Source organism: Salvelinus alpinus, chromosome 12 (genome assembly GCF_045679555.1).
Source record: "Salvelinus alpinus chromosome 12, SLU_Salpinus.1, whole genome shotgun sequence".
Taxonomy (NCBI): domain Eukaryota; kingdom Metazoa; phylum Chordata; class Actinopteri; order Salmoniformes; family Salmonidae; genus Salvelinus; species Salvelinus alpinus.
Genome location: NC_092097.1, coordinates 16,402,849 through 16,416,646, shown reverse-complemented (window position 1 = coordinate 16,416,646; position 13,798 = coordinate 16,402,849). Strand labels below are relative to the sequence as shown.

Genomic DNA, 13,798 nt, shown 5'->3' with positions numbered 1-13,798 from the left:
AAACCATGTGCCATGGAATCGGTACATCGAAAATCTTACAGCTATCCATTTTTTGGTCCTTAAATTAAACTGGTATATTTATTTATTTATTTATCACAAATTTCTTTAACCAATTTTGGTCTTTAATGCAGGGCCGACAGACAAGTTCCTTACTTTTCCCCCTTCCACTTGCCACTTTTTCTGCGGTAATGCTGCAATTAGTTGGCTGTAATTTTGGGTAGAGCAGACATTTCCATATATTTTCGTTAGCTGCATGTGTGACATAACCCCAGCAGTCCTGTTTATGTCCTGTTTATGATAGCATATACAAAGATTATATTTTTTAAATATTTGTTCAGTCTTTTCTGGTGGATTAAACTGAAATTGCAACCAAGTTTCTATGGCTTGTTTTTAAAATAGCAATATTTTGGAGATTATTTGAATTTACAAATAACCGAAAGTGAGAGGTTGTAATCTGAATAAAGAGAAAAAGGCCATTCTTGAACATGGGGTGAGACATTCTTACTAATCTGATAGAGAACCAGTTTGGATTTACTGACGGGCCTGGACATGTACTGGCTTAAGCAGGGGGACACGTCTGGCACTGCAGGATTTGAGTCCCTGGCGGCGTAGTGTGTTACTGATGGTAGGCTTTGTTACTTTGGTCCCAGCTCTCTGCAGGTCATTCACTAGGTCCCCCCGTGTGGTTCTGGGATTTTTGCTCACCGTTCTTGTGATCATTTTGACCCGACGGGGTGAGATCTTGCGTGGAGCCCCAGATCGAGGGAGATTATCAGTGGTCTTGTATGTCTTCCATTTCCTAATAATTGCTCCCACAGTTGATTTCTTCAAACCAAGCTGCTTACATATTGCAGATTCAGTCTTCCCAGCCTGGTGCAGGTCTACAATTTTGTTTCTGGTGTCCTTTGACAGCTCTTTGGTCTTGGCCATAGTGGAGTTTGGAGTGTGACTGTTTGAGGTTGTGGACAGGTGTCTTTTATACTGATAACAAGTTCAAACAGGTGCCATTAATACAGGTAACGAGTGGGGGACAGAGGAGCCTCTTAAAGAAGAAGTTTACAGGTCTGTGAGAGCCAGAAATGTTGCTTGTTTGTAGGTGACCAAATACTTATTTTCCACCATAATTTGCAAATAAATTCATTAAAAATCCTACAATGTGATTTTCTGGATTTTCTTTTCTCATTTTGTCTGTCATAGTTGAAGTGTACCTATGATGAAAATTACAGGCCTCTCTCATCTTTTTAAGTGGGAGAACTTGCACAATTGGTGGCTGACTAAATACCTTTTTGCCCCACTGTAACTTTAACCCATTTTATAAGAGATTCTCCAAAATTGAAATATTCCAGGCATTTATATATAAATTCCAGTCGTACTTTATCAAAAGCCTTTTCAAAGTCAGCTATGAATACCAGGCCTGGTTTCCCAGATTTTTCATAGTGTTCTATTGTTTCCAGTACTTGACTTATATTATCTGCAATGTATCATCCATGTAAACAATCTCTCTGATTAGGATGAATTATATCCGACAATGTCTTTATGGGCTATGCATTTTGCTAGAATTTTTGCATCACAACCATGAAGTGTAAGGGGCCTCAAATTTTTCAAATGTAATTATTTACTTTTTTAAAAACCTTTATTTAACTAGCCAAGTCAGTTAAGAACAAATTCGTATTTACAATGACAGCCTACACCAGACAAACCCGGACAACGCTGGGCCAATTGTGCGCTGCCCTATGGGACTCCCAATCATAGCCTGGAATCAAACCAGGGTGTCTGTAGTGATGCCTCAAGCACTGAGATGTAGTGCCTTAGACTGCTGCGCCACTCGGGAGCCAAATGGACTGGATCTTTTATTCACCACTTCTATCCTGTTTCAGCAATAATGAAGTCTGATGATGTATGAGTAATATATATGCCAATTAATTGATGGTTGGACCGCATTCTGTCCGCTATCAACACTTTTTAAACTTTTGGTGCCAGCGAGAATGGCATAAGAAAGTAGTCAAGACTACTAGTTTGATTGAGCCTCCTTCACGTATATCTCACTAGGTCAGGATATTTAAGCCTCTATACATCCACTAGTTCCAATATCCATGACATTTGTGATTTCCTTAAGTGTATGAGGGTGATAGTTTGTAGTGTGATTTCCTTTATGGTCCATTGAGGTATTATTATCAAGGCACAAGGCGAGACCCAAATGCAGACACAGGAGGCAGATGGTTGGAGTCTACAATGTTTATTAATCCAAAGGGGTAGGCAAGAGAATGGTTGTGGACAGGCAAAAAGGAAAAAAAACAGATCAGAGTCCAGGAGTTACAGAGTGGCAGACAGGCTCGTGGTCAAGGCAGGCAGAATGGTCAGGCAGGCGGGTACAAAGTCCAGAAACAGGCAAGGGTCAAAACCAGGAGGACTAGAAAAAGGAGAATGCAAAAAGCAGGAGAACAGGAAAAACACTGGTTGATTTGGAAACATAAAAGACGAACTGACACAGAGAGACAGGAAACATAAATACACTGAGGAAAACACTGGGGAAAACAAGCGACGCCTGGAGGGGGTGGAGACAATAACGAGGACAGGTGAAACTGATCAGTGTGTGACAATTATAATCTCCCACCATAATAGAGTCTTGTATTGCTTGTATGTTTGCTAAATTATTATATATATTTTCAAAGAAGCGTGGATCATCATTATTTGGAGCGTATAGATTAATGAGCCATATCTGTTTAATAACATACTTAAAATCATCCATCTACCTTGCGGATCTGTTTGGACAATTTGCACATTCGGATCAAAATGATTGTTAATTAATATCATCACCCCTTTTGAATTTCTTTGCCAATGGGAGAAGTATATTTCGCCCCCCCAGTCCTTTTTCCACACAACTTCATCTAACATTGTTGACTGAGTTTCCTGTTAACAATATATATTATATTCCTTCTCTTTTAGCCAGGTAAATACTGATCGTCGTTTCTTATTATCTACTAAGCCATTACAATTATAGTTGGCTATACTTATTTCACCATTTACCATAATGAGATACAAGTTTCAATTATATTAATCATAATATATGTCTGTAAACTTACCATTCAAAAGTGCTATAGTAATTGAGTGTCCATATAGCTGTACTATGATATTTGCATTGCTACTGAGTAAACCTCCAATTGTCGTCGTTCCCCGTCCCCCCCTTTCCCCCGATCCCAAGTTGAGTTGTCATTCCAGTGACTGGCAGACCACTTCTGTCCCTCCAGATCACAGGGACCCCGAGAGACCGGGTCCCATCTTTCGAAAAGAGCACATAGTGCCACCCACAGAACAGAAGCAGATCAACCCCCAAAACCATTTCCACTTAGACTTGTATTATATATAGTTATCAAAACATACATATACCGTATATAAAATCTTGCATATCTTAATTTCCACAATTCACAAAAAATATGCGTATGTACTGTAGGCAGTTCATGTGAAGGATTGTTACTTCTAACCGGTATTGACATTACAAAGATTACATTTTTTGCAAGCAACTATTATTTTAGCAAACAATTATTGTCATTCATCCTATATTGTCCCTAACATTATGACCCCATAGCAACAGATGTGGTATACACACACACACACACACACACACACACACACACACACACACACACACACACACACACACACACACACACACACACACACACACACACACACACACACATACACACTCGACCCATTTCCCCCACAAACAACCACAAGCTCAGACGTTCAACAGTTGTTCCATACCCAACTCAAGAAAGGACTTGATGTGTGAATGCATATACAGTTGCAGCTGTTTGAGAAGGCATGCAAAATGTTGCAAAAAAAATGAAAAAAATTGGGATATTTGATTAACTAATGTCAAGTCCTAGATGTTGGAAACACACACACGCTGGTCCCCCGTTGTGACCATCTTGTCAAGCATCTCTGTGCAGTCAGACCTTTGATCATTCTGTGCCACTAGGGCCACAGTAATTTTCCCCCTCTCTGAATGTCTGAGTGTGACCCCCCTCTCCAATGGGTTACTGCAGCTAGTGTTGCCAGCACCGCCACTAACTGGGTGGGGGCACCCCACCGGAATCCCCACCTGCTAGGTATAAGGTCATCAAGGTTCTCATAAACAGCTTTAAGAAATTCCTTGCATATTATGCTTACCTAATCAGGGTGCTTTGGCTTTGTAGGACCAACCCTGCCAGGCAGGCTCAGAACCTTGAGGGGGCCGTGCTGCTTTAGTGGGTTTCTGACCTCATTTATCTTTCTGTTTTGACTGTGTATAGGCTACTTACAGTAGTCCATAAAACAGATAAGGACTTCTCCTTAGTGTATGGGTCGCTCAGGTGGGTGTCTAGGGTATAGGGTTGGGGACCGTTCCACCATGATAGGACAATAAATAACTAAACTATCTTTATTATTTATTTTAAAATGTATATCCCATATCTGCACACAATTGAAAGCTCTCTCTGACAACCCCTGCTCACAGACATACATGGGCTCTTGTATTCGCAACCATTTTCCTTTTTCATTGACTTAACTCAGTTTTGTCACCAAAGCCCCATATACTACCCACCACTGTGACCTGTATGCTCTCGTTGGCTGGCCCTCGCTTCATATTCGTCGCCAAACCCACTGGCTCCAGGTCATCTATAAGTCTTTGCTAGGTAAAGCTCCACCTAATCTCAGCTCACGGGTCACCATAGCAGCACCCACCTGTAGCAGCCGCTCCAGCAGGTATAAATCATTGGTCACCCCCAAAGCCAATTCCTCCTTTGGCTGCCTTTCCTTCCAGTTATCTGCTGCCAATGACTGGAACGAATTGCAAAAATCACTGAAGCTGGAGACCCATATCTTCCTCACTAACTTTAAGCACCAGCTGTCAGAGCAGCTCACAGATCACTGCAGCTGTACATAGCCCATCTGTAAATAGTAAATAGCCCATCCAACTACCTCATCCCCATACTGTTATTATTTTTTTTGCTCCTTTGCACCCCAGTATCTCTACTTGCACATTCATCTTTTGCACATCTATCACTCCACTGTTTAATTGCTAAATTGTCATTATTTCGCCACTATGGCCTATTTATTGCCTTACCTCCATTAACTTACCTAATTTGCACACACTGTATATAGACTTTTTTCTCTATTGATGTATGTTTGTTTATCCCATGTGTAACTCTGTGTTGTTGTTTGTGTCGCACTGCTTTGCTTTATCTTGACCAGGGGCCTGTTGCACAAAACTAGGATAAGGGATTAAGCCAGGATATCTTGGTGATCCTGGCTCAATTGATCCGTAATCCGGTTGCACTAAAGATGGATAGGGGGCAGGAGGATATGTTATGGTATAAATTACCATGGAGATTTATTCTGTGGAGCTAGCCTGCTCCAGACCAGGCTAAATTCCAGGATCTATTTAATCTCATCCCTAATGTCAGTCAGCAGTCACCACAAATGGAAACCAATAGTTATTTCACTGCTCACTATACATTGTTATCACATATAACTAGACCCACTGTTATTATTTAAACGTTTGTGATCATTAATTTCAATGATTTTGGATAAAAAATGATTTTTAGATGATGTTGCTATCATTAGATAATTTACAGTTTCCCATAGACTATAAGGCTATATATAAAATGATAGAATATTAGGGCCACAGAGGGGAAAAAAAACACAAGTCATAATATTGTAACCAGTTGTTTTAAAGGAGGACAGTTGTTAAAATGACAGATGTGGGGCATTTCGTGAAATTGTACTTCAGTATGGTTTCATAAACAAAGACATGCTGATGTGCCAGAATATTAAGTATCACATTGTCATAAGTATCAAAACTGTAAAAACAATATGTAGCTTTTCTGCAGAAAGAACCAGCCTCATAAATTTATGACTTTATCCTTTTTCTTCAGTGTGGCCCTAGTACTCTGTCATATAAACAAATACACATTCCATATGAATATAAAAACACAATGTGTAACATTATGTTCCTTTATTGAATAAGGACAAAACAAAGCAGGTAAACCATCAGCTCCTTTCGAAACTGAAGTCACAGTGACTCTACAAGATGGAAAGCACAGAATCCAAGCATATTATACAAAATGATACATACACATTCAAAGGTCTGTATATAACACACCCTGCATGTCTGCACACTAAAATAAATGCAGGACAAATCCATACACATCAACTGAACAGACAAATGAATGGATGCAGTAGCCTCCCTGCAGCCTTGTATTACACACAGTATACCGCACAAACATCATAAGAGGCCAAATTCGTCAAAAAACGAACCCAAAAAAACCCAAATTCCTCTGCCACCGCAGGACATATTTAACCAAAATTGAAAGCACACATACTAACTAAAATAATTCAACACATATTGGTCCCTCAGCAGCCGACCACTGTCGTCATCAGGGAAGATTGCCGGATTGTCCCAGTCCATGGCTGGTGGCACTCTGGGGGCCCTCTCCTTCCTCAGGCAGGCCACATTGTGGAGGACAGCACAAGCGACAGTAATATCACATGCCCTAACAGGGCTGACCCTTAATTTGTGAAGGCAGTGAAAGCGTGCCTTCAGGAGGCCAAAGGTCATTTCAACTCTGGCCCTGGTCCTGGCATGGGCATGGTTGTAGGCCTGCTGTGCTTCCTGGGGGTCTGTGAAAGGTGTCAGGAGAAAAGGCTGGCAGCCATACCCCCTGTCTCCCAGCAACACACCAGAGAATTCACCTGTCAACACAAAATCTCATCATTACTGCCTCATAAACACAGTGATATTCTTGACACAGCCATGATGGTTATAAATAGGGGTTGTGTGGCTTACCTTGTGATAGGCACTGATAGATTTCAGAGGCCCGAAAGATTCTGGAGTCATGGACTGAGCCAGGCCATTTTGCCACAACATTGCTGATCACACAGTCAGCATTGCAGACCATCTGAAATCATAAGATGAGGAATATTACACCAATCAATGCACATCACTGGCAATGCAGAGTGTTCGTCAATGGACAATATCAAAAAGTTATGTTCACCTGAACATTAATGCTGTGAAAGGATTTCCTATTCACAAAATCGGCCTCATGGGCACCTGAGGGGGCTTTTATCCTTATTTGTGTGCAGTCCACTGCACCAATGACATTGGGGAAACCTGTCACACAAAGTAATGAGTATCCTACTATGTGTTAACAGTTGTCCTGTAATTTGTAGATCCTCTTACCTGCAATCCTATAGAACTCCTCTTTGATGTCACAGAGTCTTCTGTGGCCAGGGAAGGAGATGAAGACATCTGCTAATGCTTTGATAGCCAGACACACACTCCTTATTGTGCGGCAAATTGTGGCCTTGTTCAGCTGTTCTGCATCCCCCACTGAGTACAGGAAGGCTCCACTAGCAAAAAAGCGCAAGGCCACACAAACCATTTGCTCCACACTCAGTGCATGGCTCCGTGCAGTGCGGTGCTTAATCCTGGGACCCAGTAGTCTGCATAGATACCTGATGCCATCTGCAGAAAACCTGTATCTTTCATATAGATGGTCATCAGGGAAGGCCAGTGGGTCCAACCGGTCCCTGAAGACCCTTTCTCGCCTGAAGGCTCTCCTCAGCACAAGTGCTTCTTCATCCACCACATCTCGCACGAATGGGCATGCCATTGTCAGAGCAGAAAGGAACACACAATTTTGGGCCTTCATATAGGCTAGTGGCCACACCTGGTGCTGGGGGGGTGGGCAAAAGAGGGCGATGCCTTATAACGATGACTTGGTTGTACTGATTGCTGGGAAAATAAAAAAAACCTTAGAAAGATGCCACCGTCCTGTGTGCTCACAATAAGAGCTCATATGTCATGGCTCACTTGACTTTACGAGAATATACCTAATTTTTATTTTGAGCTGTGTCATCTTCTTGGAGCTGGGGGAGGAAAGAAAAATAATGATTAATACATTTGTGTTACAGTTAGCATACAGTGTACATTGAAGGCATATCTCACCTCCCTCTCAAGTTTTTTTAATTTCAAGGTCCAGTTTCCTAATTGTCCTCTTTTTTATTTCGGACTCCAGTGCAAGATTTTCCATCTTTTTCTTCTTGTACTGAATGTCTATGTCTGCCAGTTCTATTTGGCGCCGGAGGTGGTTGCCATACAACTTTCTGATAGCTTGTGAGCTCTGTGAACACAATACAATTAGCGCAGCTGGAATTTGGCAGGATGTGGTGTCCTTTTATTAATACGCACTATGTTGCCAGGCTGGTTTTCCCACTGTATAGCATCTGGGTCCTGTAAAAGAAATTAGATTTTTTGATTTTGATGAGGACTCCTCACCATTGTAGAGTAAATAGTACTTTCACAGTCTTAACATGATACCTCATGCCTTCTGGAATCCAGAGAGATGGTCTCCTCCTCATCATCGTCTCCATCATGTGCTGTTGCTGCTGCACTGGGGCCTTCACCCTATCACATTTAATCGGATTCATATTGAAGCTAGTAGACAAGACATGCCAGGCCTACAGTATGCCTTTGATGGAGTACTCACTGGATCAGCATCGTCTGGTGCTTGTGCTGGTGGCTCTAACAGGAACACAGTGCTGCCAGACACTGCAAGGCAATAGGTAAACCAAAGTCAGACAGTCCAAATTGATTCAATATGAATGTGGTTGTATCCCATGTAGAGATGGAAGGACATACCTTGAATGAAGCGGGTGGCATCTTGGGAGGAACCTATGCTCGTCTCTTTCCCCCCAGGGATCCCCTCTAAGACGGGCCTGCCTTTATTTAGCTCCAAGGCCATGTCCTCTGCTGGGGTAAGGTCAGCCTTTGGTGACCCACCACCCGTGCCTTGTCTGTGGGTATTCTTTTTCACTGCTAAAACAGTACAGACAATGTGTGAGCAGGCACCTTCTGGGTACAATATATGCTTGTGCTTTGTTAAATATTAGTCAGGGACCATACCATTCTGCAGAATGTTCTTGTATTTGATTTTGACCTGCTGCCATGTCCGTTTTGGCCCGTTCATGTTTAATCTACACACACACACACACACACACACACACATTTAATGGAGTCACACTGCAAAAAATTACTTGGTATTTTTGTCTTGTTTTCAGTAAAAATATCAAAGAATTTATCATAGCTTTATACAGTGTGATGGAGTTACTTTACACAATTTCACTCATATCTGCAGTGCATTTCAATTAAAAATTTAACCGTTTCATAATTACAGTACAACTGCATTTTTGGAGATGTGAATTAAATATTTGAATTGTAATTGTGATGTTTCAGCGGAGCGGTGAGTGTGTAATTGTGCACTACTTACGCATTCAGGCGGTCTGCAATACTTTGCCACGCTTTTTCTCTTTGCTTTATCACTGTGGCGGTGTTGCCTTTCTTCTTAATTATATCTTTTACCTCCTCGTATGCCTCCATGAGGATTTGTGCTTCCGACGGGGAAAAGTACGCGGCTCTAGTTGCCATGGTAAATCAGTTAATCTGTGATCTGTGGCGGGGTCTATTTGAGTGAGCCGTGAGCGCGCACCTATCCAGGATTGGTTTCACCTGGCTTAATGAATCCGTGTCTGCTCATCCTGGCTTGGTCTTTGTGCAACCAATTAAGCCTGGACGCACATGTTTTGGCTTCATTGAGCTCAGCTGAGTCATTTATCCCGGATGTCTTAATTCTACTTTTGTGCAACAGGCCCCAGGTCGCAGTTGTAAATGAGATCTTGTTCTCAACTGGCCTACCTGGTTAAATAAAGGTGAATTTTTTTTTTGAGAAAAAATAAACTCCACACTTTTCCAAACGCAAAAACACACACCCCACCTTCCATCACAATACACCCGCACATACTCACATAATGTGCTTTCTATGTCTTCTGTTTGCTGTGTTTTTATCTCTACCATTGTAACGATCGTCTGAAGAAGTGGACCACAGCGCAGCGTGGTACATGTTCATGATAATTTATTAACCAAAAACACTCAAGCAAAATAACAAAGTGAGAAACGAAACAGTTCTGTAAGGTGCAGACACTAAACAACAACTACCCACAAAACACAGGTGGGAAAAGGCTGCCTAAGTATGATTCACAATCAGAGACAACGATAGACAGATGCCTCTGATTGGGAACCACAGTCGGCCAAAAACAAAGAAATATAACACATAGAATGCCCACCCTAATCACACCCTGGCCGAACCAAAATAGAGACTAAAACCCTCTCTATGGCCAGGGCGTGACAACCATGTTGATTTTGAGTACTTTTGTGTTCCAATTCGTTATATTTGAAGATGTATTAGTTTGCTAATTATCCTTTCTTCTAATGCTGACTTATCTGTTTATAAACTACTATATATAGAAAGTTGAATACTAATTATTTTACAACATTCCCTATCTTGATTGGTATAGTGTAGTTGTGGTTTATTTCTTCATCAATTGTTGTATTTTATTGTTTTCCTATATATATTGTTTCATTACAATCCCTACTGTGGGTAGTATTGGGTGTTCCATTATTCGACTCCTTTATGGGAACTTTGAAATATTTAGAATAACCATGGAGAAGTCTTGGTGTCTCAGAACTCAGATTTTTCACTTTAAAATGTATGACAAACTAAAACCAATGATTGCAAACCCTACAACTCTATGCACAACATGTACTTTGTTATTGTTCAAAGTAGTCCTTGTGCATGAAGATTTATGGTTTGATTAACTTTGCAATCATGCTGTGGAATTGCCCAACTAGAATTTTCAAGGGGTAGTGTTTGTATTTTATTCAACAAATGTTAATTGTTGTAAATTAACCAAATAATTTGAATAATCTATATATGCCTACTGACTAGTTTACTCACATTGTGAGTTTATTGCAAAAACCTATTTATCGAGCATTATACAACTTTTTTATTAGGTCATAATTGAGGAGGAAAGGTACTCTACTACTATATGCTGATGTCTCTGTTCACGTGGTCCATTACCACATTGATACACAAGAGGGCAGCATGTGGCTGTGTACGCAACAGTAGAATGCTGCAGATGTAAGGGTTTAGGGGATTTCGTTGTTTTCCATGGTTGTTCTCAACAGCAATAAAATATATAACTTCCACAGCATCTTCTTCCCAACAAAAAGTGGTTGAATTATGCCCCCTATTAAAATGACTAAGCTGAAGAAAATGATGTTGTACTCATTATAATGTTGTCAGTTTTAGTTAAATCTTTTATGTGTAGTTAATATTAAAGTTAATTTTGGTTTGTTATAGGGTAAGATGTGAGGTTGCCCACATGTGAAAACCATGTCCTTTGATAGTTTCCTTTAGATGAATCCAGCAGTATGAAGAATGGATTATTTCCACCCCAAACCCACCGAGACACAATTTCTGAGTGGGACATGGTTTTGATTGAGGCAGTTTGATGTGGGTTAAACAACTGGCTTTGTTCTTGGCATGAGGTCTCCCCCCACACACACACACACACACACACTGCACACATACCTTTGACAAAAAAATGAAGGGATATGAATGTGTGTATGCATGTTACTTAAATAGATCTTCATTATAATAACACCAAATTTATAGCCAGGAGAATATTTCGGTTTGGTGGCTCAAGGACAGCAAATGTAGTTACCCAGTGAGTAAAATGACATTGAAAAGACATCTAAAAGACGTATTATTAGTATTTTAAACATGTTGAAAAAAAGTATTTTATGGATGTTGAAATCAGGTTCATTTTCAGTTCTGAATGAGTGTTGAAAATACATCTTTTTTGGTAATTTACTCAATGGCCAAATGTCAACTGCACATACATTCTCAATGAAGTTAACATCGTATCACAATATTAACTTTTAAATCCATTTAATATAAAAAAAAGTGGAGCCAACATAGAATATGTTCTATTGCTCCCATCTGTCACATTCACTTATGTTAGCTTTCAAAATAAATAAAAATACACTAAAAAATCTAAAAAAATATGAATAAAATAAACAAAAAAAACAGCAGCAATGATGTTCATAGTAGGCCAACCTACACAAGAAATCAACAGAACACTTCAACTACCATAACATTCTCACTACAGAATTATTACAGAATAATTGTTCTTACTATGACTGTGATATGTTGTTGTTTATCTACTGTAGTTGAATGCACTGACCGAAAGTCGCTCTAGATAAGAGCGTCTACCGAATGACCAAATTCTAAATATAAAACAAAACACTTGCAAAGCATACTGGGTATTATACTAATGAGCTCACCCCACAAACAAGTAAAAAATGTGGTCATTCCAGACCATTGACGTCTAGGCAATTTTTCACAAGTATGAAAATCCCAGTAAAGTATGGCACAGTTGAGTAGAGTACAGTATGGTACAGTACAGTAAAGTTTAATTCAGCAGAGTACAGTAGAGTTTAATTCTCTGTACTGTACTGTACTCTACTGTACTGAACTATACTGCACTGTACTATACACAATTTTTCTTTACTGTACTGTAATGTACTGTACGCTTCTGTACTGTACTGTGCTGTCCATACTGAACCATAGTCAAGGCCGGTCTATACACTATAAAAAAAAGACGTCCAAAAGACATCGTCGTCATTCGGTGCTTAGTGGGTATTTTACCTTTCAGGTGAGGATTTTCAGAAGTTATTTATAGGCCCACTACATTCTTAATGCTCTGTAGTGTGGTCCAATCTCTTTTTTTCTTCTTCTGAACAATAGAAAACCTCCACAGGAGTAGGCTGTGTGTATGTGTGTTGTGTGTGGGTGATGCCAAAGATTCTGGGCCCATCCCCACCCTCCTCTCACACAAAAAGAAGAACCCTGGCCGTGGGGAACTTCGCACCTTGTCCTGTAATTCAGTGGCTACATTAGCACCTCCCTTTTCATGTGTCTCCACAGGGCTGCTGTTGATCATTCACACACAACAAGGGTGGACCCTGACTCATTGTTTAGGTTCAAAGGTGTCTGCTGGTGTGAAAGAGGGATTAGAGGATTATCCCTCATTACCCATTACCTTTTGATTGACCACAGGGGAGTAGTGGGAACACTCATGCAACAATCGGTAATGTAGAACACGGTTGCTTGTGCCCTAGCAAAACACTATTGGAATTTGTGATTTATTGACGTCATAGGCTGAAAAGCATGCTCTAAACTTTCCAGAGGGTTATTGAAACGAGATGTTGATCAGATACCAATTTAACCTTTCAGCTGAGGAACTGTGTTGGGATATTTTTTACCTTTGAGCTCAGGAGCAGAGGAGTGAGGAATCCTGGGACGGCCACACAGCGGGGGGAATGCCAGGCCTGAAGCCTCTGTAGTTACAGTAATGGGAAAGGGAGGCCCTGACACAGCAGGAGTCAATGCTGTGCCAAGAAGTAATCAACTGTCCCTAACTGTCACATGCTTCACTTGCAGTTCAAAATTAGGCTGGAGTGGAACCTTTGAGTCTGGATAGACCTATTGGAAACAGGTGCTTTCAGCTCTTGTAATCTATATTGGTATTTTGTATGTGTGTGTGTGTGTGTGCGCGCGCACATGCCAGCATGCAAGCTAGTAAAAACTGTATGAGTAAATGTTGTCCCTATAGGAAAATCTCAAATGAGATAAACTGTGATAATGATAAACTTGTGGTTATACTATTTGCACACCTGCAAGTTTATCAGGTGCACAATTTAGCAGAATCTACTGAATTCTTGTCTAAGTTACTTAGTAGCTATATGGCACCAGTTTATCAACTGATGCACTAGTTGCAATCATGTCCAAACAAAGGATTGATAGGACAGGACAATTAGGTTTTAAACGTTTACCCAGACAGAGGTGCATACACA

General features: G+C 40.6%; 1 protein-coding gene across 3 annotated transcripts; it reads right to left on the bottom strand.

Moving 5' to 3' along the window:
* Nucleotides 1-5,960: 5,960 nt before the first annotated feature.
* LOC139535610 (putative nuclease HARBI1) lies at nt 5,961-9,704 on the bottom strand. Of its 3 annotated transcripts, XR_011667164.1 has the most exons (9): nt 8,948-9,704; nt 8,684-8,860; nt 8,532-8,593; nt 8,363-8,449; nt 7,991-8,275; nt 7,876-7,911; nt 7,223-7,777; nt 6,830-6,941; nt 5,961-6,735 (listed from the first exon to the last, which is right to left on the bottom strand). XR_011667164.1 is itself a non-coding variant. In XM_071335194.1 (8 exons), exons 1-5 carry the CDS (start codon nt 8,784-8,786, stop codon nt 7,998-8,000), a joined length of 462 nt encoding a protein of 153 aa, XP_071191295.1. In that variant the 5' UTR covers nt 8,787-9,704; the 3' UTR covers nt 5,961-6,735; nt 6,830-6,941; nt 7,223-7,777; nt 7,876-7,997. The 3 variants fall into 3 exon arrangements, 2 of the variants coding, with proteins under 2 accessions (XP_071191295.1, XP_071191294.1); XM_071335194.1 differs by having other exon boundaries at nt 7,876-8,165; nt 8,234-8,275; nt 8,684-9,704; XM_071335193.1 differs by having other exon boundaries at nt 7,876-8,275.
* Nucleotides 9,705-13,798: the final 4,094 nt, after the last annotated feature.